Consider the following 21799-nt stretch of genomic DNA (forward strand, 5'->3'; position numbering starts at 1 on the left):
GGGAGGGGAAACTGAGGCATAGAGCAGGGACATGACCAAGCTCACCCAGCAGAGCAGTGGCAGAGCTAGGAACAGACCCCAGCTTCCTGAGTCGCATGCCAGTGCCCTACCCACAGGCCCACGCTGCCGCTGAAGTCAGGGCTGAGGAATATTAGTGGAAAATGGTGCATGGGGGTGATTGGGGCGGGGAGGGTGATCTACTGCTGTCCCTGCTGTGCGTGCACCAGGAATCCCTGCCCCCAGCGCTGCCCGTCCCACGCCTCTCCCCAGGGCCTGAATAGGAATGGGGCGGAGCAATTCTGCGTCCCTTTCACTTTCCCGCTCTCCTCCTTCCTCTCAGACCCCACTGGAGTTTGATGACCCGGTTTACGGCAGGAAGGCAGCCAGCCTGACCAGACCGATGGCCACCAGGGGACAGGAAGGTCTAGAAAACATTTACGAGCTGATTTCTGGAGACCATCCTAGCCTGCACGCCTCGGGGAGCAGTAACTCCTAGGTAGGTATTAGGGAAAATCCAGAAGAAATGAGGTAGGCAGAAGGGGAAAGTCAACCCTTATGCATCATGTCAGCCCACAGCTAGCGTCCACACCCACTGGGGCAAATGACACCGCAAGGGGCAGGGGGACTCGGGCCCACGGGCCAGATCCAGTCTCCATTGCAATGGACCTGGATTTCAGCGGGGGTAGGATCAGGCCATCGGTGGCAGGATCAGGCCATCGGTGGCTGAAATTTCCCCTTGTGCAGAGAGAGAGAGAGCACGAGGCCTGTGCACCACTGCAGTGCTGAACCTACCCGTGGGCGAGTGTCACTTTCGGGTTCTCACGCTCCAGCCTGCGGCCCTGCTCCGACTCTTAAACCCTTGAGGGATTGAAGAGGGGTGGCGGGGAGTGGATTTAATGAATCTCAAAGGAGAACGAGGAAAGGCATTTCGTGTAGTAGCCTTTTGGGGAGGAAAATCTGCTTTTTAATTTAGAAAAGAACCCAACCACTAATAGGCTAAACTGACGGGAGCATCACTTCAAAGGCATAAAAGGGAGGCAGCACATAGGACAGAGTCAATTAACATCGGCTCTAGGCCCAACTCTGCCACTAGCCTGCTGTCATACAAGTCCCTTTGCCACTCTGTGCCTCAGTTTCCCCATCAGTCCAATGGAGATAACGCTACTGACCCATGTTGAGATGGATGGGTGATCAGAGCCGGAGGGCGATATATTATCAGTTGCCCCGTTACTGGGCTTGGGGCTGGGATGGATTTTCAGCCATCTTTGCACTCCCCATAAGCAGGTGCTGGGCCCTCTATGGTTCTCCGGCCATGCCCCCAATTCACCTCCTACCCCGGCAGATGGGAGCAGGGCCCTGTCACCAGCTCCACACTACCCGGAGAGCTAGGAGCTCCTCAGCCAGCCATTTCCATCCGCTCTGCGGCCCCTTTACACTCCAGGCCAACGTCCGTGGGTCTGAGTTACTGAGAACCAGGCCCATGGAGCTGCAGCTTTATATTCATCGCAGCATCTAAATTCGACAACTCTTAAAAGACACTGGCCCGGCCTGGTTGCTAGTTAGTTCATCTGTAAACCAGTAGCACAGAATTACCACTGGGTGCAGTGAAAAGAGCCAGCCACGGCCACCCTCAACACGGGAAGAAAGAGAAAGGACAGAGAACTACGAGATGGAGGGGACACTTGGGGGGGTCTTAACCTCTTAGGAAGTTGCTAGATTTTCTCACAGGCATTTGAGTTTTCTGTCACCTAAATAGCAAGAAGTCACATGCTCCATAGCTTGTGTCACTACACCCCCCCGCCCACAAGATGCCTGCGCCCCCTCATATCCCCCCATGAGCCCTGATGCCCAGCCCCTGCAGTGCCCGCCCACCCTCCCTGCGCTGGGAAGAGGAAAATGGCAAACACCCAACCCTTTGGGATGTTTGAGACAAGCATTTTCACTCTTTTCAGAGCCCTCCCACATTCGAGGCAAGCCAGCAGGACACCCCCTGCCAAGGGTTCCAGGGCTTGAGAGCTGCCGGAGAAGACTCCTTCCCCCTCAGCTGCTCTCTAGGACGCAGAGTTGCTGCAGACATAAGCCCTCAAGACACTGCTGCTCCGACCCTCTCTCACGTTTGTGCAGAGAGCAGCCTGCTCTGTGAATTCAAGGCTCACGCACATTCGCGCCCTCTCCCACTTCCAAGCGGGGGAGATTAAGGAAGCAGGGAAGATCCTTCCATGGAAAGGACAATGAGATCCAACGCCAATAAAAAACCCAGCAAGGTCCTCGGCTCACAAAGCCTCTTCCTCACAGCTACGACACCAGCTTTGTCGGTTTTTCCATCCCTCCTGCTCTCAGTCAGAGGTTGCTTGGTACTCAAGACTCATGTCTTTTTTGGACCCAGGATGTCATCTCCTTCCCTTCTCCCCTTGGAGGGGGTCTTTGCTTCTTGGTGTCACTGGGCAGTCGTAGAAGCTGCTTCATGGGGTGGAACTACCAAATCCAAATGGGGTGACGAACACCCTCTGGCATTGACAGAGATGCTCACTGACTTGACGCTGCAGAGCTGTTCAGATAAGAAGGATCCTTATTTTTAAATAAGGGGAATAAACAGAAGCAAATGGGATGAAATCGACTTGCATGCAGGGTGGGCAGCATTTAAATCCTGCTTAAATGAGGGGCGGGCCTCAGGGTTTAAGTTCCGTTAAGTCCTATGGACCCTCTGCCGCGTGATCTGTAACCATGATGGGCTGTATTTCGCTCTCCCTTCTCAGGGCAAGAATTGATCACCGCCAGGTGCTGTCTGTAAATAAAAGCAAGGGGCCTTCACTGAGCCATGAACTGCCCTTAAGGTGTCTTAGCATCCTCAGAGAGAAGGAAGAGAAGGAAAAGTATTTGATCCGGATGCTGCTCAGCCCAAGCACAGCTGTAATTCCTCCTCTCCCCACCCCCACCGGGTCGGCAGGCAGGTTCAAAGGCAGCATTTTCAGAGAGGAAGGATGGTCTTTAGGCTCCGGCCCAGTAGCAGACAGGAACCCACGTGTCACCACTGCTGCACGGAGAAGCTGCCAGTTAGGAGCAGCACGGGGAGGCGAGCAGAGGGTGGAGGTACTGGGGGCTGTGGGAACAGAGTGGCAGGGCTACGAAATGGATAGATTGTGGACGCCGGCGGGCAGGAAATGCTGCATGCTACAAGGATGGTTTGCGAGAAGTCTCAGCACCTGGGGGAGAGCGGCTGAGGGTTCCACTAGGTAACATCCGGAGGAAAGGTCTAGGGAACGCTGCAGTTAGGAACAAAAAAAAATAAATCTCTCAAAGCCAGAAGATTCAGAGTGAAGGTGAAACTTCCATGGGAAAGGTCCCTAAGCCCCCCCAACACCCTTACCTCTGCCTTCTCCCTGACTCAGCTCCCTCCCACACGGGGGGATCTGACTCAATATGCACCTGGTAACATGGCTACTAAGCAGCAAGTGGCCAGAGAGCTTCTGGTGTCTGCCGGATTTTTCCCCCTTCTCCACCCCAAGACCTACCACTTCTTTGCGGGGAGGGGAGCTGCAAACCCCACCACCGAACAGACCAGCATAAAAGCAACAGCCGGGCTGTGAGCCAGCATCTGGGCCAAGAGGCCCCTCCATGATTCAGCTCCACCATTAGAAGCCATTTGAATGTTCCATGGCCCTGAAGTCTCCCTGTTCAATTCCAGGGGAGGGGGGAATAGTTCTGGTTTCCACCGTTTGCCCAGCAGGGTCCGATGTAGAAATACTGCCAATACTCAGGCAAAGTCGCCCGTGTATATGTTTCGAGTAGTCCCCAGTGGTCAGGGTCCTGGCCTTGATTCGGCTTGGTCTACACTACAGACTTACGTCGGTACAACTGCATCGCCCCGGCATGTGGGAAATCTACACCCGAGTGCGACAGTTACGCTGACGGGACTCCGGCTGTACCCAGCATTACGTTGACAGGAGGGCTTCTCCCGTCAACAAAGCAACACCTCTCAGGGAGGGGAGAGTACCTACACCGACAGGAGACGCTCTCCCCTGTCGGTGTAGGTAGCATCTTCACTTAAGCACTACAGCACTGTATGTGTAGACAAGCCTGAATGCTTTTTCACAGCTCTGGCAGAAGGGGCCTTCAAGTGGGTGTAAGTTACAGCCCTATCCATTGTAACGCTCCATGCCAGTAGGGTGCAACAGGGCCTTGGTGTACAGGAGTCAGGCCCCGTGGGTTCAGCATATTAAAACCAGTAAGATCTAATCACTCCGGTGCCAATCCAGTTCCTGAGAGTGGCAACAGTGTGTGAACAATCCCATCCCCTGGAGAGGCAACCAGAGGGGTGGTTTGGTTCATTTAAAAGTTTTATTCCTTTATCAAATCTCGTCAGAGGATTTCACTGTACAGATATGAATAAATTACTCAACAGTAACTTTTTTCTGGTCATTGGAACACTCAAAAGGGGCTTTGCAAAGTACTAAAACAACCAGGGAATTAACCTATAAACCTGATTTTAAAATACCGCCAGACTTCAGTCACCAGGTACTTTTTTTTTTTTTTTGGGAACAGTAGATGAGAGCAAGTTGCCCTTTGGCGTTTTTCTCAATGGAATTGCCGCAATCAACTGCTTTAGTTGTGGTACAACAAATAAAACCTTTGATGTCGGGAATGTGACTTAAAGAACTGGACCGACTCGCTCCTTGCTTCAGCATCGTAAGAGTTCGGCAGCAAACAGCGAACTAGGAAGTGAGGCCAGCAAGAATGGCTAGATACACACACCTTCAGAGAGCTGGCCCGTCTCTGCCTGGGGGAAGTTCAGCAGCTTAAGTGAAATGAAGAAACTCATTTTTCAAGTGTTCTGTGAAACACGTTTAAGTCTAGATATTGCCTCCCTTTTCCAGCCAGGTGGGTGGAGTTAACATTTAAACCAGAGTTGATGCCTCAGCAGGAGGTAGGAGTTATACAGATAGGCTGATAAGATTTAAAAAAAAAGTGTGCTGTAGGCAGCTTTTGCCCAGGTTTGGATTATTACAGGCAATACTGCTGTGGCTTCAGTTCACTGCGACTGCAGGGCACCATCTCACCCCAGAAATACTTGGATTCAACTAGTATTTGGATCAGATTTTTACAGCGCTCTGGGCCTTGGCTTGGGAACACACCCCCACACCTACCCCATTCTTATATGTCCCAGAGCTTACAATAACTTCTTGTGTTGGCAGAGGAAACCCAAATATTTTCCGTGGAGTCCAGAAATTGGGGGTATCTGTGCGCTGTTTTCAAACTGAAACAAGCACTGTCTTGTTAGCCAACATCCACCTTGAAAACAAAAATTTTCCCTCAAAAGTGACTCAAAATTTACAGGAGGACATGGCAAGGAAAACAAAATAACCAGACACACTTCAAACCTGCTCAGATTGCTTGTAAGAAGAGAAATGTGTCTACACATGTACAACTATCCCAAAGGGTTTTTCAAATAATACAAAAAGTTTGCCCTTGAAACTGCCTTTCAAAAAGGAAATTACACTCTTGACACACAGTAGGTCTAAAGAAAGGAGCAGCGTTGGACTTGGAAATTTATTGAGACTCTACCTAAGGTTCTGGTGACTAAAGAAAAAAATGGGTAGTCTGTACACCTACAGGACGAGAGCTCAAAACCTGGCACCAGTCACGTCCTCTTCGGACAAGCCTGTGGCTGTCCAGCGGCAGAGTCCCCAGCTGCACGAACCAGACTTGATTTGAACCTTCTGCATTATCATTTAAAAAGTTACAGCGTGGGTTTCAGAAATGGTTAGTATTTAACCCTTCTCTTCGCAGACAGGGGAGTGCTGTATCCTCCCACCCACACAGTTAGATCCAGGGGCCTCCTCGATTCCTGGTAGGCCAGGAGGAGTCTGACATGGTAGGTCACCCGGGCTAATGCCCACAGAATAGGAGAGGTGCTAAAATCCATATTTGGCTTGGGTCTGACGCCGGCTGAGTTTGTTTTCGGACCATGTGTTTTTCAGTTCCAACTCTCGCTCCTTCGCCTGCAGAAAAGGGGGTGGAGAAGAGGTAAAAATCAGAACGGTCGTTCATTGTTTTAATAGTCCTTTGCCCTTTTCTGTCCCTCACAGTGAGAAGCTCAGAGCACTTGAGTTAGTTCTCTGGTACCACGGTTATGGGATTTCGATCGTTTTTCATGTGTGGACCCCTAAAAAAATGTCAAAGGCAGATGCGGCCCACTTTGGAAATCTTAGATATAGCCTTCGGACCCCCAGGGGTGTGCAGACCACAGGCTGAAAACCACTGGTGTAATATAAATATCCTGATAGAGACCTAAATTAATAGATAAGGGCTGCTTAGGCATCATTGCTCCCATGCTTGAAATGCCACTTCCTTTGGGGGTGGAGCCTTAGCAGCCACACAGCAATGCCACCCGATTTAAACGAGGAAATGTATAATCTTGTATCCAGGTGGATGTAGAGAAGCCAAGCTGGAACAATGCTCGGAGTCCCTAGTCATGTGAGAAGTGCCATGGGATCCTGAGTGGCCCCAGGTGGCCAGGCCTGTCCCCAGCAGCACAGCACCCTTCAACTCGTGCTGGGACACTGGCTCAGTGCTGATTCTACAGAACCCTTCCTACAACAGCTAGTTCCTTAGAGGTTTCACCCCAGAGACTGCCCAAGAGGTTCAATCACAGACATGCATCGACTCTCAAAAGCCCTGTGGAGCAGTCATCCCCCCCCCACCCGCAAAGTGTGAGGATGGGGGCCACAGTAGGTTAATGTGCCTCAAACTCACACAGCGAGTCAATGCAGAGCCAGGGACAAACCCCAGGAGTCCAGACTCAGGCCCCCGTTCTAGCCACTAGTCAATATTCCCTTCAGCCAACTCTAACAGTGGGTGGCTAACCCAGTGGCCCCACGCCACTAACCTCCAAACACAAACCGATGACAAACCATCTCTCTAAAGCTCCACATCGGGGTGCTGGGCCTCAGGTGGGAGGAGAAAATATTCTGCTGAGGAAGGCAACTGCACTGACGCCCTCACCCTCCAGCCAGGAGTGGTGGTGGTGATTTCCCAGCAAAAGGAGGCCCTCTGCCATCTAGTGGCAAGACACTACTGGCTTTAGCATTTGGTCCCATTACATGCAGCCCCAGACCGGAAGGGGGGGAGTGCGGGGAGGGGGGATGGCAGTGCGGGAGGTCAGGGGAGTTATCGGAGATCTACCAGAAATACCTTTCGAGGTACTGTCTGTCAGGATCCTCACCCTTCCCTCTGGCCTGGGCATGGCTTTTCCTAGTGTTACGGCTGTGCTGCCCACTAAGAGGCTGGTATATCTAATCGAGTGTCTGGGGAATCCAGAGAAGTTGCACAGTAACCCGCCTTGATGTACATACTGTCAAGCTTGCCAAAGGGAGGTCCAGGTGGTAAACTGTTTGCATGATCCCTCTCTACCTACCTCTGTTGTTCGGTTTCCCTATGTCGTAGGCATACCCTGTTAGCCTAGTGCCAAAGCTCCACGGCTGAGCTGTCTCTCATGGTGCAACAAATCCATGACTTCAGACAAGCATCAAAGCTGTCTGCTATTCCAGAGACACATGGCGTCACTGTACTCTTCTCTACCACATGGCTTTGTCGTCATCTCCTAGGGCTTTTATCTTCTGCAGATCAGCCATACATATACCAGCCTGCACAGCACATTCACCCCAGCTGGGGAGGACGGAAACAGGCAGAACGGAAGTGGCTTGCATTACCCTTCAATGACCCTTTCTGGCAGATGCATGTACATGAAGTTGAGAGGGAGATGAAAGCCACTCAGGGCTCGGATGGGATCTCAGAAGACACAACAAATGGATTCAACTCAAGGGCAGAGATTATTGCTGCACCAACAGTGAGCTCAGCTCTGTGCAAGGAGCAAAGGAAGCCCTGGCCTCTGCCCCATACCACTTGCTGCAGCCCTCAATTCCCCCCACAAAACCACTGCAAGTTGCAATGGAAATTCTTCGTGCATAGATTGAGGTCTGCCTGATGTAGGACACACTGGGGAGTCTCTCTCTTGTAACTGCAGAAGTTATTGACTCCATCAGCTCATTTCCACTGATACTCTCTGCTCTTAAGTGATAGCACATTTGTAACATTGTCAAGGGATGTTTTCACACCCACAGTAGGCAGCTGACCTGGTGGATCAGGTACGTGATCTGGTGTTTTCTTCTCTGCTGTCCTGTGGGCTGCTCTCCTTTTTTCTAAAAAACAAAAAACAAATTCAAAGTGACTATCAGTGCTGGAAAGACACTGCTCTGCCTAGTGAAATCAGCGAGGGATGGTGTCACATGGACAGGAAGCCAATGCTCCAGAAACCAGAAGTGTTTGGCTTGTTTTAAAGCTTGTGACAAGGGGTGTGGTAGATTCTCCATCACTGGCGATTTTTTTTTTCCTTTTAAAAGATAAGCTCTAGTTTAAAAGGGATTATTGTGGGGCAGGTCTCTGGCCTGTGCCATACAGGAGGTCAGACTAGATGGTCGTGATGACCCCTTCTGGCCTTGGAGCGTATGAATCTATACAACAGATCCCATGTTGATGCAGTTCCTACTCAGTCTTCACTGCTCACACACTGAGGCTATGCACCTGTTTCAAGATGCTCTGCAGCCACGCTGTGCCTGATTACTTTGTACTTACACAGCACTTTCCTCCACGTGCTCTGAATTTCATGAGCACCGATTAAGCCTCACAGCATATACAGAAGCTAGGTGTTATATACCCATTTTACAGAGAGGGGAATGGAAGCAGAGACAGGTGAAATGGGTTACAAGATCACAAAGCGTCAAAGCCAAGTTGGGAATAGAACCCAGATCTCCCAATCCCGAGTCTTCTGCTCTACTCCCCAAGCCACGCTGACTCCTCGTGCCTGCTACATGGGAAGATTTTATTTTATGAGTCACTGTTTCTGTGGTCAGTCAATTGCAATAAATAATCGTTTGTTGCTATTTCTATTAGGGGATGGCTCAGAGGCACGGATTAGGAGCAGGGTCATGCTGTGCCTACAAATCCATTCTAGGCTATACAGGGCTGCAGACTCCCTACATAACTGTAGATTCGAATGCCTCACAAATCAAGGCATGGTCCCTACCCTGAGCAGTGAGCTAGCTGTGGGTTAAGTTCTCAAGGTCTAGCAGCACCTTGGGGCCATCACCAGAGTCTTCCTGCTTCAGTTGTTCACTCCCAGCAACTTCCCTGCTAACTTCACTGCTGTCTCATGATCGCTGGTTTCCAGTGATCAGCTTGGGAACGGCACCACCATACAGGCTGCACTGCGTTCCTGACTGCTTCCCAGATGCCCTTCCCTTTGCAGCTGGATAACTGGAAAGGCGTATCCTTTAATTTCTATTCACCATTACATTAGTCTCAGATTGTAAGGCCACAAGGGACCACTACATCACCTAGTCTGATCTCATGTATTTCAAAGGCCAGAGACTCTCACCCTGCTACGCCTGTGTTGAACCCAATAACTTGTGTCTAGCTAAACCATGTTCCAGAAAAGCATTCAGTCTGGATGTGAAGAGTTCAAGAAATGGAGAATCCACCACTCCTCTTGGCCATTTGCTCCTGATGGTGCGTGTTGTTCCTAATTTGTATCGGTCTGGCTTTAACTTCCAGCCATTGGTTCTTGTTCTGCCTCTTTCTGCTTGACTAAAGAGCCCTTTAGTACCCAGTGTTTTCTCCCCATCATCTACACCATAATCATCTCTTGATCTTTTTGATAAACGAAAGTCTCTCACTTGTAAGACATTTTCTCCGGGCCTCAAATCATTTTTGTAGATCTTCTCTGCACCTTCTCCAATTTTTCAACATTCCTTTTAAAATGCGAGCACAAGAAATGGATGCAGTCTCGCCAATGCAATCCAGAGATGTGAAAACAAGCTCCCTAAGGCTCTGAAGGGACAGCCGAACAGCAGCCCCATGGCTTGCCATCCCTCTGCTACCCATCTACTTATCTGACCCGCACCCGAGTGGCTCACAACCATTAATGGATTTTATCCTCAACATCACCTTTTTACAGATGGGGAACTGGGACAAAAGGTTGATTAAATGACTTGCCCCTGGTCTGGGGCTGAGCTGGGAACTGAAGGCAGGCCCTTTTGCATCCTGGTCTAGTGCTCTACCCACTAGGCAATACTTCCTACCCATACCTTGCTGAAAGATTTCATGGTCTTCTCCTCTGTTAAGGATTTGGTCATCCATTGCTGGGCTCCACTCAGCTGATCATCCCCTTTGATCTCCACAAAGTTGATCTCTTCCCTCCCACGGTTCCTCTTACCTTGAAGACGCTTGAACTGAGAGAGGAATTAACACAAAGGTCAGAAGAGAATTACACTCATATTACATGGCTCTGATACACTGTACCAAGCAAAGGTGACTGGGGCTTGGAACAATCCAGCTTATCACCTGCCGTGCTGGGCCATGACTATGCTCATCTTCCCAGCCAGAGAGTCCTGCGTTTATAGTATAACTGCTCTTCTACAGATCAACAGGTCTCAAAGCTCTTTACAAACAGTGAGCCCCACAAACTCTCTCCCCCACATCTAACCCAGGAGGTAGGGAAATATATCTTAAAGACTGAGAGACAGAAGCAAGTGAAGACACTTGCCATAGTCACTGGCAAAGCCAGGAATAGAACTGAGCAGTCCTGGCTTCCATGCCCATTATAAGAGTCAAGAAAGCACTGAAAATGTTGTCACTGGCAAATCCCCCTTATGCAAGGGAACAGGTCAATATGGAGATATACCTGTCTCACAGAACTGGAAGGAACCTTGAAAGGTCAGTGAGTCCAGTCCCCTGGCTTCACAGCAGGACCAAGTACTGTCCCTGACAGATTTTTGCCCCAGATCCCTAAATGGCCCCCTCAAGGATTGAACTCACAACCCTGAGTTTAGCAGGCCAATGCTCAAACCACTGAGCTATCCTTCCCCCACAGGGCTCCAAAGCAACACAGCAGGGTGGTGGCATATGAAATGAGCTGAGGCAGCTGGAAGAGAATTGCACACCACAGCCAGTGCTTTCTGCAGCCTCATTTGATTCCAGATGCCAGCTTTGCTGGCAGTTTCTGGACAGCGGCAGCAATTTGTCGTGCATTTCAAACGGATTTTGAGTTGAAACTGCTGAGCCCTTGGGACATGAATGGAGCACATTGCTGCATTAAGGCAGCTCCAAGGTCTTTTAGCTGCAGTTTTTGTATTGCTTTGCAGCTGTAAGTCAGCTAGCACCTGTGCATACCACACACCATGTTGTGTGTGACATTCACTCCTTGCTACATCCTGAGCGAAGATTACGCTGGACTTGCTGGATTGTCTCCTGCTGGAAATATCTGATATCAGCTTATAAAGTAAACAGATCAGCTGGAGCAGAAGATCTGGAGATCACTGGAAGAGGCTGGGGTGTGAGAAAAAGTGTGTCTGAGCTGCCTATCTTGTAATCAGTGATCTCATAATGAGGACTAGTATACAAGGAAAAAAAGGCAGGAAAGCCTAATGACATACCACTGGCTTTGCCAAACATTCTTCCAAGAACATAAACACAAGAATTAGATAAGTTCATGGAGGCTACGCCCATCAATGGCTATTAGCCAGGATGGTCGGGGATGCAACTCCATGCTCTGGGTGTCCCTAAGCCTCTGAATGCCAAATGCTGGCACTGAAGGACAGAGGATGCATGACTTGATGATTACCCTGTTAATTCCCTTTGAAGCAACTGGCACTGGCCACTGCCGGGGTACAGGATACTGGTATAGATGGACCACTGGTATGACCCAGTATGATTCTTATGTACAGACAACAAGGCCAGATTCCCAGCTGATGCAAGCTGGTGTAGCTCCACTGACTTCACTGTAAACCACTGTAGTTCCATCAACGTCAGCAGAGCTCCACTGACTTACAACCCAGAGTTAGTTTCCTTCTTTAGCATTTATTTATTTCTGGGGACTGGCATGAGATCAGTCAATGTTAATACTGCTTCTGGTCTCTTCTTCTTTGGCTATGTTGCTTATCCAACTGGGGCGGGGGGGTGGGGGAATGTTTTTGTAAGGCACTCAACACCATTAAAAGCAAATGTATTATTGTTACATTTAAGGAATTCTTCCCTTTTCCCATGAGATATGGTATTACCAAACTGACTGTGTGTACTTCAAGGGAGCGGAGGTGGGCGGCAGCAGGTATCAACCAAGGCCCACAACAGGACGCTAGACCTGAAGGAACAGCCGCCAGATCTAGCATGGCAAGTAGCGAGGCACCAAGCTTGAGAGGCCAGTGTTTTGAGCTGCCAAGCAGAGCCTATGTTCCTATAACATCTCAATGTGAACTCTGTGGTAGGATATATAATAAATGCCAACCGCTTCATCATCCATGAAGGACGAGTCGGTGCCCATCTCCTGTGGTGGTCCAAGGGCTGGATCCATCTCTGGGTAATAGCCACTGGTGTAGTAATCCTGTAATTGAGAGGAAAATAGGCTTGTCATCAAGGTGTGATCAGATAGCTACTGGAACAAAACTGGACACAGATACCAAGATGCAGAATTGGATCAGGAACCAGATGCCCTCAGGGTGAGGTACCTTTAAAAGGCCGCCTTCAGGGATATCACCTGACCTTAGAGGTGTGTTAGCCTGTTGATGCACATGATGAGCCATTCACATGCCCTGCCCTGGGCCCAACAAGAGAATTTATTTCCCCGCTCAGGGGGAATGCATCCTGCTGTAAGCCCTTGTCCCTGGCTCATCACTACTTTGGCAGCGCCATCCGACTGAGTGGCATTTTACACATGTGTACATGGCGACTACTACCTTAGACTGCAGTCAATTCTGCTCTGGCTGGAACCACAGCTTTGTGTCTTCACAACCACACCTGAAGTGTCACCACGCCAACACTCTGATGTACTGTTCACTGCACCTTTGCCTACTTTCAGGATAAGCTGACATGAGTGGATTTCCTTCTGCCCTCAAAAGGACTCCGTGAATATTTGGGGAGCTCCTGAACTCCACTACACGGACAATCTGTTAAGGCTTTCTCCCCGCCCTTTGGCTTCATGTGGAAAGCAGATTAATGAGTGGTTAATGCTGGCAGGTGAGACCACAAAGGCAGACTCAGAAGGCTCTAGAAGCAGGGTCGGCTTGTCAGTACATACTGACTCAGTGGAAAGAGCACATCAACCTGCCTATGCTACCCCTGCAGTTTGAGCTGGGTGTGGTGTATGCTTCCTCCTTTCCTTTCCTAATGGTAAAAAAAAAAAAACCCACACACTAGAGACCCTTAAAGAAGTTTCTAGCCCACCTTCAGACATTATGAAGCAGCACATAGGAGACACACCCTGTTTTTTCCCCTTTAAGATCTACTTTTGGCTACATGTACTCAACTGCTACTTCCCTAGCATAACCCTCCTGCTGGATCAGTAAGAACCAATCCTGTTTCAGACACTGCCCCCAGGTATTGTAATAGCCTTGAACAGGCCTCTGATTTTGCACCCAGACAATGGCTGGTGCAATTCTGTGGGTGCATTTCAAAAGCTAGGTAATAGTGCAGTCATGCCTCAAGACCTCCTCATAGCAGAGCCTCAGTGTGCTGGGGGGTTAGCCCGAAAGTCCTCGCACAGGCTCAAGCTCCAAGTGCTATAACTTGCTCTGGTGGGTAATTCACAGCACGCATTCAAAGGCTGCTTTTGAAACCAAGCCCACTGTATTTTGCCCATGGGTAATCCTGGTTCTTACCTGATAGTATGCCCCGGGAGCATTGGCAACGCTGTAGCTAGGGAACTGGTTATATGGCTGGTTGCCATAGTCTTCTCCAGGCTTGGGGGCCCAGCTGTGCTGAGTGGTGCTTGAACCCGCAGCCGTCTTGAACTCCAGAGGGGCATTAGCGGCAGCATCCTGGAATTCAGGCTCCGGCTCCGTCCCAGGGGGCAGATCCTCTGTCACCACGGTGCCAGAATACACATACGTCTCCGCGCTGACCACGCTGGGCTCACTTTTGTCAGACAAAGAAAAGAAGTTCTCTGGCTCTAGCTCTTCGTCACTGTCGTCCTCCTCCTGGGTGATCTGCTTGGTCACCTGTAGGGCAGCACTCTTGGCAGCTGCCTTGATGGCGGATGGTGAAGGAGTCGTGGCCACCGCTGGCTTGGACAGAGGTTTTGGCTTGGAGGAGGAGGTTGGAGCCTTAGCTGGCTTCGACTCAGGGGCATTTTCTGCTGCTTTCCTCGAGAAAGCATAGGGCAAAAGCAACCGGTTTGTCTCTTTCACCGTCAAGTTTTTGGGTTGAGGAAGCAAAGCAGACAAGCCAGAGCCCTCGCTGAGTCCCTGGTCGTTTCATTCAGAAAAGTTGGTTCATAAAAATAGGAGACAAGAAAATAGATGAGCGGGTTTATTTTCCTAACCCAGTGCCATTTCACTTCTATCTAACCTTGCCAATGGGCACCTCCACTACTGAGCATGCACTGCAGGGACTGAAAATTACATTGGCCTGAGATACAAAGGAGGATATATTCTTCTCTGAAGTGGTGACAGAAAAATCTGACAGACCAAAGGACCAGCTTTTGCAGAATGCTAGCGCTGTGAACTGAGGCTTTACTTCCCTTCTACAACGGAGAGGGGAAAAATGCCAGAGACTTCTTTACCCAAAATTAAGAGGGGGCTTTTAAGTGAATGTATAGATCTCAAAGGCATCAGTCTATGTTCTCCAAATTAAAGCCATGTTCAGAGCATTATCCTAAAGAAACCTTTTCAGATTAGACCAGTGGTGGGCAATCTGCAGCCCACCATTGCCTTAGACCCTCCAGGATGGGGTTTAAACCAACTTTCATATATACAGGCTGATTGCAAGTAAGGGACAGATTGATGAGTTGTGCGTTTGTGCCGGCTTTTCACACCACACAGCTTAGTCTTTACCCTGCAGGCCACTCATTACAATGTAAGCATGAATAGTGCGTAAGTGCTCAGGGTTGGGAGACTCTCTGATGTGTTTGTAAGCCTAGCACAATGAGGCCCTGATCCACGACTGGGCCCGTCAGAGCTATCGTAATATAAGCCATAATAAATTCCATCATCACGTTCACATCTGGAAGCAATAGGAGGCAGAATACTGGGGGAGCAAGACACTAAAGATTCCCCTACAGCCCCATGCTTTTGAGCATGCAGTGATTAGATCTCAAAATACATTACAAAGGAGGTCCCTATCATTATCCCCATTTTACAGAAGGGAAACTGAGGTACAGAGCAGTGAAGCCTCTTGACCAAGATCATCCAGCAGGCCAGTAGCAGAGCCAGAAAAAGAACCCAGGTCTCCTGAGTCCTAGTTCCATATTCTATGCACTAGGCCATACTGCCTCTCATGTTAGGTGTTTTTTAAATAGATCAACCGCTTCTGAACAATATTTAGACCCATATAGGACAGGAAGCAATAAACTGTTACCTTCAGTTCTCCTGTTTATCCAACCTACAATGCATCTGCAAGTATATTACTCTTTTTTAAACATTGCTTCTATTAGGAACTACCACCCATCTCTGGAGATGGGCTTGCTTGGCTGGTAGTTTGAAAACACTGAAGTAACCAGCTTGTCTGTGGAGGTCTAGAGGCTAAGTAATTTGGCTAAGTAATAAAGAAATGGACACCTAGGGTCCCTGAACTGAAAATTTTGCTGCCAAAGTGCAACAAGTTGCAGGATCTGGAACTAAGTCCCCAGGGTCACACAGAGAGTCTGTGACAGAGCCAGGAACTGAACCTACAATTCCCAAGCCCCATTCCGGTGCCGTGACCAAAAGGCCATCCATTTTGAAGTCAATGCAATGCCTCGATTTCAAAAGCAGCAGGGTTGGGCTTACAGTCATTTTTCTGAAGTACAATACTTTGAAGTCTGCTGCATTTTGATAATCAAGTGTCTGATTACTTTCCCGCATTTTTATGGGCTTGGAAGCAGGTTCAGAGTTCCAAGTGACTTGACTGTCTGCCAATTATTCTGTTTGCTACTAGAGATTAAGTTTCATATGTCATCTAACTTGTGGCAACTTGATTCAACTGACTGATAAAGTTTTAGTACCAGCCTAACCAGTTGTTGTAGAGCCTGAATATACCATACACTGCAAAAACAGTCTCCTCTAGGAACTCTGGCAGTTTGCTACTGTACATTAGTGCCCCCTTAGTCCTGATAGGAGCCTGCCTGAGGGCCCCAGCTGTAAGCCCAAGATTGTGACAATCAAGTTCAGTGGCTCTCAAACTTTTTTTACTGGTGACTCCTTTCACATAGCAAGTCTCTGAGTGCGACCTCCCCCTTATAAATTAAAAACACTTTTTTATATATTTAACACCATTACCAGGGAGTTTGGGGTGGAGGCTGACAGCTTGCGACCCCCCGTGTAATAACCCCGTGACCCCCTGAAGGGTCCCGACCTTCAGTCTGAGAACCCCTGATCAAGTTGCTTCCACAGGAAGTATAAGTTTGAGAATTACATTTTAAGTCATTACCTGAAGAGAATTTTTCTTCTTTGATGGTTCATCTTCCTCTGAATCTGACTGAGAAAGAAAAAAAAAAACAATGTAAGTAGCACTTGTGACAGTTAAAAAGAAATAGAAGAAATGTCCTCATTATCAAAGAGATCACGTTAGCGTTAGCGGCAGGGCCAGCTTTTTGATTTGCAAGGACCCTAGCTGCTGAGATGGCGGTAGGAGATCGAAGTTCTTTCACCTCCAGTCCTGCTGATATGGGGAGATCAGGTCAAGAAGTGCTGTCTTGTTGAAAGCCAGCCCTGGTTACTATCATGAGAGATAAGCAAACTGTCCACAATGGAAGCAAGACTGTGCTACTTGCTGCTATGTTTAGCAACAGTTGTAACTAGTGCAGTTTGGAGAGGGCTATGTATAAAACACTAGGCTACTGTAAAAATGATAGCTATATAAAGACGTACACTGGTGTGAGAGCTTTAAATCTCATAAGAGCCATTTCAATACAACTGAACAACGTTTTGTCCAATTGAAGATTAAGCTCATCTGTAAGGTATGTGGACCCAAAAAACCACCCCATTTACTTAATTTTAAGTCAGGATTTAAAACATTAAGACTGTCATTTTAATACTGTTACAAAGCAGGAGTGAGTGGGAGAAAATGAGAGGCACAGCTGACACCTATTTAGCTGCTCACCAGTGATTAGCACACAGCATACCAACAGCTCTGGCATTTTAAAGTTTTTTGCTGGTTTTGTTTTTGTTTGTTTGTTTTTTAATACAAGAAATAAAACACTGAGGCAAAACTCAGTTTGAGTTTTTTTATAAGTCAGGCTCTGTTTTGAAATCACAAAAAAATACCCACCCAAAAACTGACAGCCCTCTGCTTGTGTGTTTAGACAATGTAAACCAAAGTGGAAAGACAAACTCATAACATTGCGGAGCTGGTAATTTAGCAGGGGATTTTTCAAAGGTGCTTAGAAGTTTTGGACACCCAAGTCCAATTAGAAATTAGTGTTTGGAGACTGATTCTCTTATACTTGAGGCCCCTTTCCACGCTCTGCCATCATAACGGGGCCTTAGCATACAAGGGAATCCAGCCCTAAAGATGTACAGTCCTATAGCTTTCCATGGTGATTTACAGAGATTAAGGGAGACATGGCCCTCGTCCCAGTTTACTACCGACATTATACAAACGTAGAACATGAAACTAGATAAAGTAAACAGATAAGAAGAGTCAAGTATTATAAGAATTTACATGATGAGTTCTGTTTTATGTTGAATTAGAGATTGAGGTAGAATTCCCCAGTGGGATGCAAGGTGAAAGAAGGGAATTTTGAAGAGGAGTTTGAAGGATTAGGGCGACTGTCACAATGGAAAAGAGGTACGGAGTAGTGAAGAATTAAGAATGGCCCCATTTTTATGCATTTCTTTTTACTGACCCTTGCTCATCAACATGATAGCCAGTGATAATCTGTGCCACATAAGTGTTCAAAGTTAATATGTTGCTACACTGGGGGGAGGGGGAGAGCAATACATGAAGAGAAACAGATCCCTTTCATGTAAGACTATCCCACAAGAGTTGTCAATAAGCCTCATTAACTTTACTGCAGTAGGTTGGCATCTGTTTTATTATGAAATGTCTGTTTCTCAGCCAGATGCTGTGAAGAAGGGAATGAGCAAACAGGGGATGTGAGAGCAGAACACTACTGCTGAGTTTGCTAACAAGACTGATCAATACATTGCATTGCCCAACAGATGTACATCATCACTGGAGCCAGCAGAAGGGATAGAAATAAGAGGATTATGACACAGGATATTAGAGATGGATAGAGTGAAGCACACCTAAAGCGAAGCCATTTCCTCCCCCTATGACCCTAACTGGGATGGAGACATGCACATTGCAAAGCAATGTGAAGTGCAATGAATGAATTGTCCTGTTGTCTGTCAATGTTTTGACTAAATTAAAGTTTGCTATATACAGTCCCAAGATATAGCAACAAGATATTCTCTGCCACATCTCTTATGTTTTATCTTGGCAGAGGGATTTATGGCTCTGGAATTTGTTACGCTAGGCCTCTTAACTGGTAAAACAGTGCCCTGAGTTGCTGGGACTACAGAGAACAATGTACACTCTTCAATGTCCCCTCTGACATCCCTGCAGACTCCTAGCAAGGTGAGAGGGGAATTGACATTGACACAGCTCCAGTTCTCCCAAGGCTAAGATGCTGGCTGACCAATTATATCCCTGCAACTATTTATAACCTCATATTCAGAGTCCACCTCCTGCAGCTGCCTGTCTCAAAATAGACAGCCTGTGGTCTCTCCAGGACTTTGCTGATTATTCTTTGCATCCTGAGAGGCAATATAAAATAGGTAACCCCTTGACAGGGAACAGGGAGACAGCGTGCCCGTGAAAATGCCATCTTTCAGTTGAGACCTAAAACAAAGTCCTGAGCCTTTGTGGGGTTTAACTACAATCTGCCTCCCTAAGCTTTTGCCACAACAGCAATTGGATTAGGATATTCTTCCACTTCCTTTCCTAGTCTTATAAAATCGGATTGCAGGGCACTGTTAAAAAGCTGTCGCTTTTCACTCAGGAGGAGGTTGCGTTTTACTGGTATACAGATCAATCCCATTCCCACACGTGGTTTATATTTAAGTCCTTATGCTAAAATATTACATATTCTTTCCAAATAGAAGGCATTGCTGATGGGAGCAGTCCTAACCCAACTAGTTTCACTATTAGGTTTGACGTCTGTATGTCCTAGAACAGGGGTAGGCAACCTATGGCACATGTGCTGAAGGCGGCACGTGAGCTGATTTTCAGTGGCACTCACACTGCCTGGGTCCTGGCCACGTCCGGGGCTCTGCATTTTAATTTAATTTTAAATGAAGCTGCTTAAACATTTTTAAAACCTTGTTTACTTTACATACAACAATAGTTTAGTTATATATTATAGACTTGTAGAAAGAGACCTTCTAAAAACATTAAAATGTATGACTGGCACGCGAAACCTTAAATTAGAGTGAATAAATTAAGACTCCGCACACCACTTATGAAAGGTTGCTGACCCCTGTCCTAGAATCAAAGGTTCCAATCCCAGCAACACGGACTATCTCCCTAATCCTTTAGCAGTAAAAGAACTGAGTTTTGTGGAGGCTCTTTCAAAAGAGAAACTGAGGTCCCATCAGTTCTGCATACTCTGAGAATGACATTTTCTGCGGGAGTAGTTACCCTCTGTTCTTGACCAAGAATATTCTCCTCTCCTCCCTATTGTACAGCACCTAATCCGTTGCAATTTCATGGTGCTTAGGGAACCAGTGAGATCAGAAACACTATAAAAACACAAAGGCAAGTTACAGATAACCTATTACCTAAATGTCCCAGGGGGAATCTAAAACCTTCAGATAATTAGTTTTAAATAAACAAATTTTAGTTTTGACATGAAATTTGGGCTAGCGAAATAAAAATTATTTTGGACATCCCAAAACTGGTAGAGTCAGGCTTCGACTCGTTAACTAGTTAACTTTTCTAACGAACAACCCTATGGATAATCTAGTTTTGCTGTATGATGATTGTAAATAAGGTCTCTATACCAGCTTAATTCTGCAAAGCACTTTAGGATTAGAGTTACTGGCAAGGACATGTCTCCCCTGAGACTCTGCAATGTCAGTGTCAACTTTTTTCTGCACCTTCTTGTGCTTGGATGCTTGGGGTCATGACAATATTTCACGGGCACCTGACACCGCCATGGGATCACCCCAATAAGAGAGGGAGAGTTCAGGAACACTCTCCCAAGGGGTTCTCCCCCCTCAGGGGCTGAAGACGTCCCCGCACCAGAGGCACCCCCATCCCATTACGGGAGATGCCTCTCTACGGGTGCACCCCCTGCTCAGGGTGTTGGCATCACTGGATCCCCAGAACACAAGACTTTATTTCATACTCACATCCCCCTTGTGCAGTTCGGGCGCCACAATCCTCTTCTTCGGCTTGGGGAGACCCGAGCCGGCCCCAGCCCCGGGGGGAGCAGCCGAGGCCATGGCAGGAGGGGGGAGATTCAGTCCAGCAGGCTCCCTGGGCGGGGGCAGGGGGAGCCCCCCAAGCCTGGGCTGCTCCCCCCCCAGGCTCCCCAAGGCTGCTGGCTCAGGCAGGCCCAGCCCCAGAGCAGAGGCCTGGGCAGGGCTCATGCCTGGAGGCGGGGTGCTGAAGCCCCTGACTCCGGGAGGGGGCCCCAGCATGAAGGGAGGGGGTGGCCCCCCGTGGGGCGGAGGCAGCAGGGGGAAGCCGGAGCCCAGAAGCTGGTGCGGGGGCAGCAGGGGGAGCTTGGGAGGGGGCAGGGCAGAGAAGAGCCCCCTGCCCGGGGGGGGCTGGACGGGCGGGGCCTCCTCTTCCTCGCCTGAGGCCTCCTCCGCATCGCTCTCCTCCTCACTGCTGCCATAGGCCACCAGGGACATGGCCCCCGCCCCGCGGCCGGCCGAGGGGCAGCCCTGGGCGGCAGCGGCCGCTACGCGAGCCCGGGGATCCGCCCGCTCGACTAGGCCGCGCCCGCTTCCTCGGTTACCGTAGCTGGGGGGCGGGAGGGGAGCGGGGCTAAGCCGCGCGGGCCGCCATGGCAGCTCCACCCCCGGCTGGAAAGGGGAGGCGAAGGCTCCGACCCAGCCGCTCTCAGCCAGCCCAGCGCGCACACAGCTAATGGCCGCCGAGAGAGACCCCCCCCCTCAGCACAACAAAACTACAACTCCCAGAGGGCACCGCGGCCGAACCCCATTGGCTCTCCGCAGGGGGGCCGCCGCGCTGCACCTTGGGAAGGGGAGTCCATGCTCACCCAAAGGCGGGACGACAACTCCCAGCGTGCACCGCGGCTGCAGGTAGTTACGACAGCACTCCCCCCCTCCCGGACTCCCAGGAAGAGTAAAACTCCCAGAACGCACCGCGGCAGACGGCCAATTAACGGAGCCCTTCAGTCGAGGGAGACTACCAATCCCAGAGTGCACCGCGGCAGAACGCCCTTGATGCCCACAGAGACAGGAAGCTGGGCATCCTGGGATCTGTAGTCATTTGGTCACGCTCACCGCGGTCTCATACGGCCACTCCCAGAGTGCACTGGGCCCGTAGGGATTTAATAGCTTTCACAGACTCAAATATCTGTAACTCCCATCATGCACTGTAATTAATGCCCGCTCCTATCCCACCATTTATTATCTGCAAAAAGGATCGGCCAGAGAGTTGCGTTCATAGAGACAGGACTACAACTCCCATGGTGCACTGCAGTGGGTGGACTGCAACGCCCACAATGCACCACGGCGAATTTTTCATTGGCTGAGAGAGGGACCTGACGCACTACGTGCCAGGACTGTTAGTTAATCGC

The 21799-nt window shown here is 49.0% G+C and overlaps 1 protein-coding gene and 1 long non-coding RNA gene across 2 annotated transcripts; one reads left to right on the forward strand and one right to left on the reverse strand.

Moving 5' to 3' along the window:
- Nucleotides 1-5510: 5510 nt before the first annotated feature.
- PRCC (proline rich mitotic checkpoint control factor) lies at nt 5511-21225 on the reverse strand. Its single transcript, XM_039512574.1, has 7 exons — nt 20379-21225; nt 16453-16500; nt 13707-14291; nt 12338-12433; nt 10143-10286; nt 8133-8198; nt 5511-5999 (listed from the first exon to the last, which is right to left on the reverse strand). Exons 1-7 carry the CDS (start codon nt 20883-20885, stop codon nt 5913-5915), a joined length of 1533 nt encoding a protein of 510 aa, XP_039368508.1. The 5' UTR covers nt 20886-21225; the 3' UTR covers nt 5511-5912.
- On the forward strand, nt 12744-18422 carry LOC120390181. Its single transcript, XR_005591028.1, has 3 exons — nt 12744-13065; nt 17715-17811; nt 18082-18422. It is a non-coding gene; the product is annotated as an uncharacterized LOC120390181 (long non-coding RNA).
- Nucleotides 21226-21799: the final 574 nt, after the last annotated feature.

The sequence above is a fragment of the Mauremys reevesii genome, linkage group 24 (genome assembly GCF_016161935.1).
Source record: "Mauremys reevesii isolate NIE-2019 linkage group 24, ASM1616193v1, whole genome shotgun sequence".
Taxonomy (NCBI): Eukaryota; Metazoa; Chordata; order Testudines; family Geoemydidae; genus Mauremys; species Mauremys reevesii.

Excerpts from the sequence above, each read along its gene's own strand:
- PRCC (XM_039512574.1), bottom strand. The coding sequence starts at position 20,885 with ATGTCCCTGGTGGCCTATGGCAGCAGTGAGGAGGAGAGCGATGCGGAG. Across the intron at positions 12,434-13,706 it reads CTCCCGGGGCATACTATCAG|GATTACTACACCAGTGGCTA; the intron begins GTAAGAACCAGG and ends TCTCAATTACAG. Across the intron at positions 6,000-8,132 it reads TCACGTACCTGATCCACCAG|GCGAAGGAGCGAGAGTTGGA; the intron begins GTCAGCTGCCTA and ends CCTTTTCTGCAG.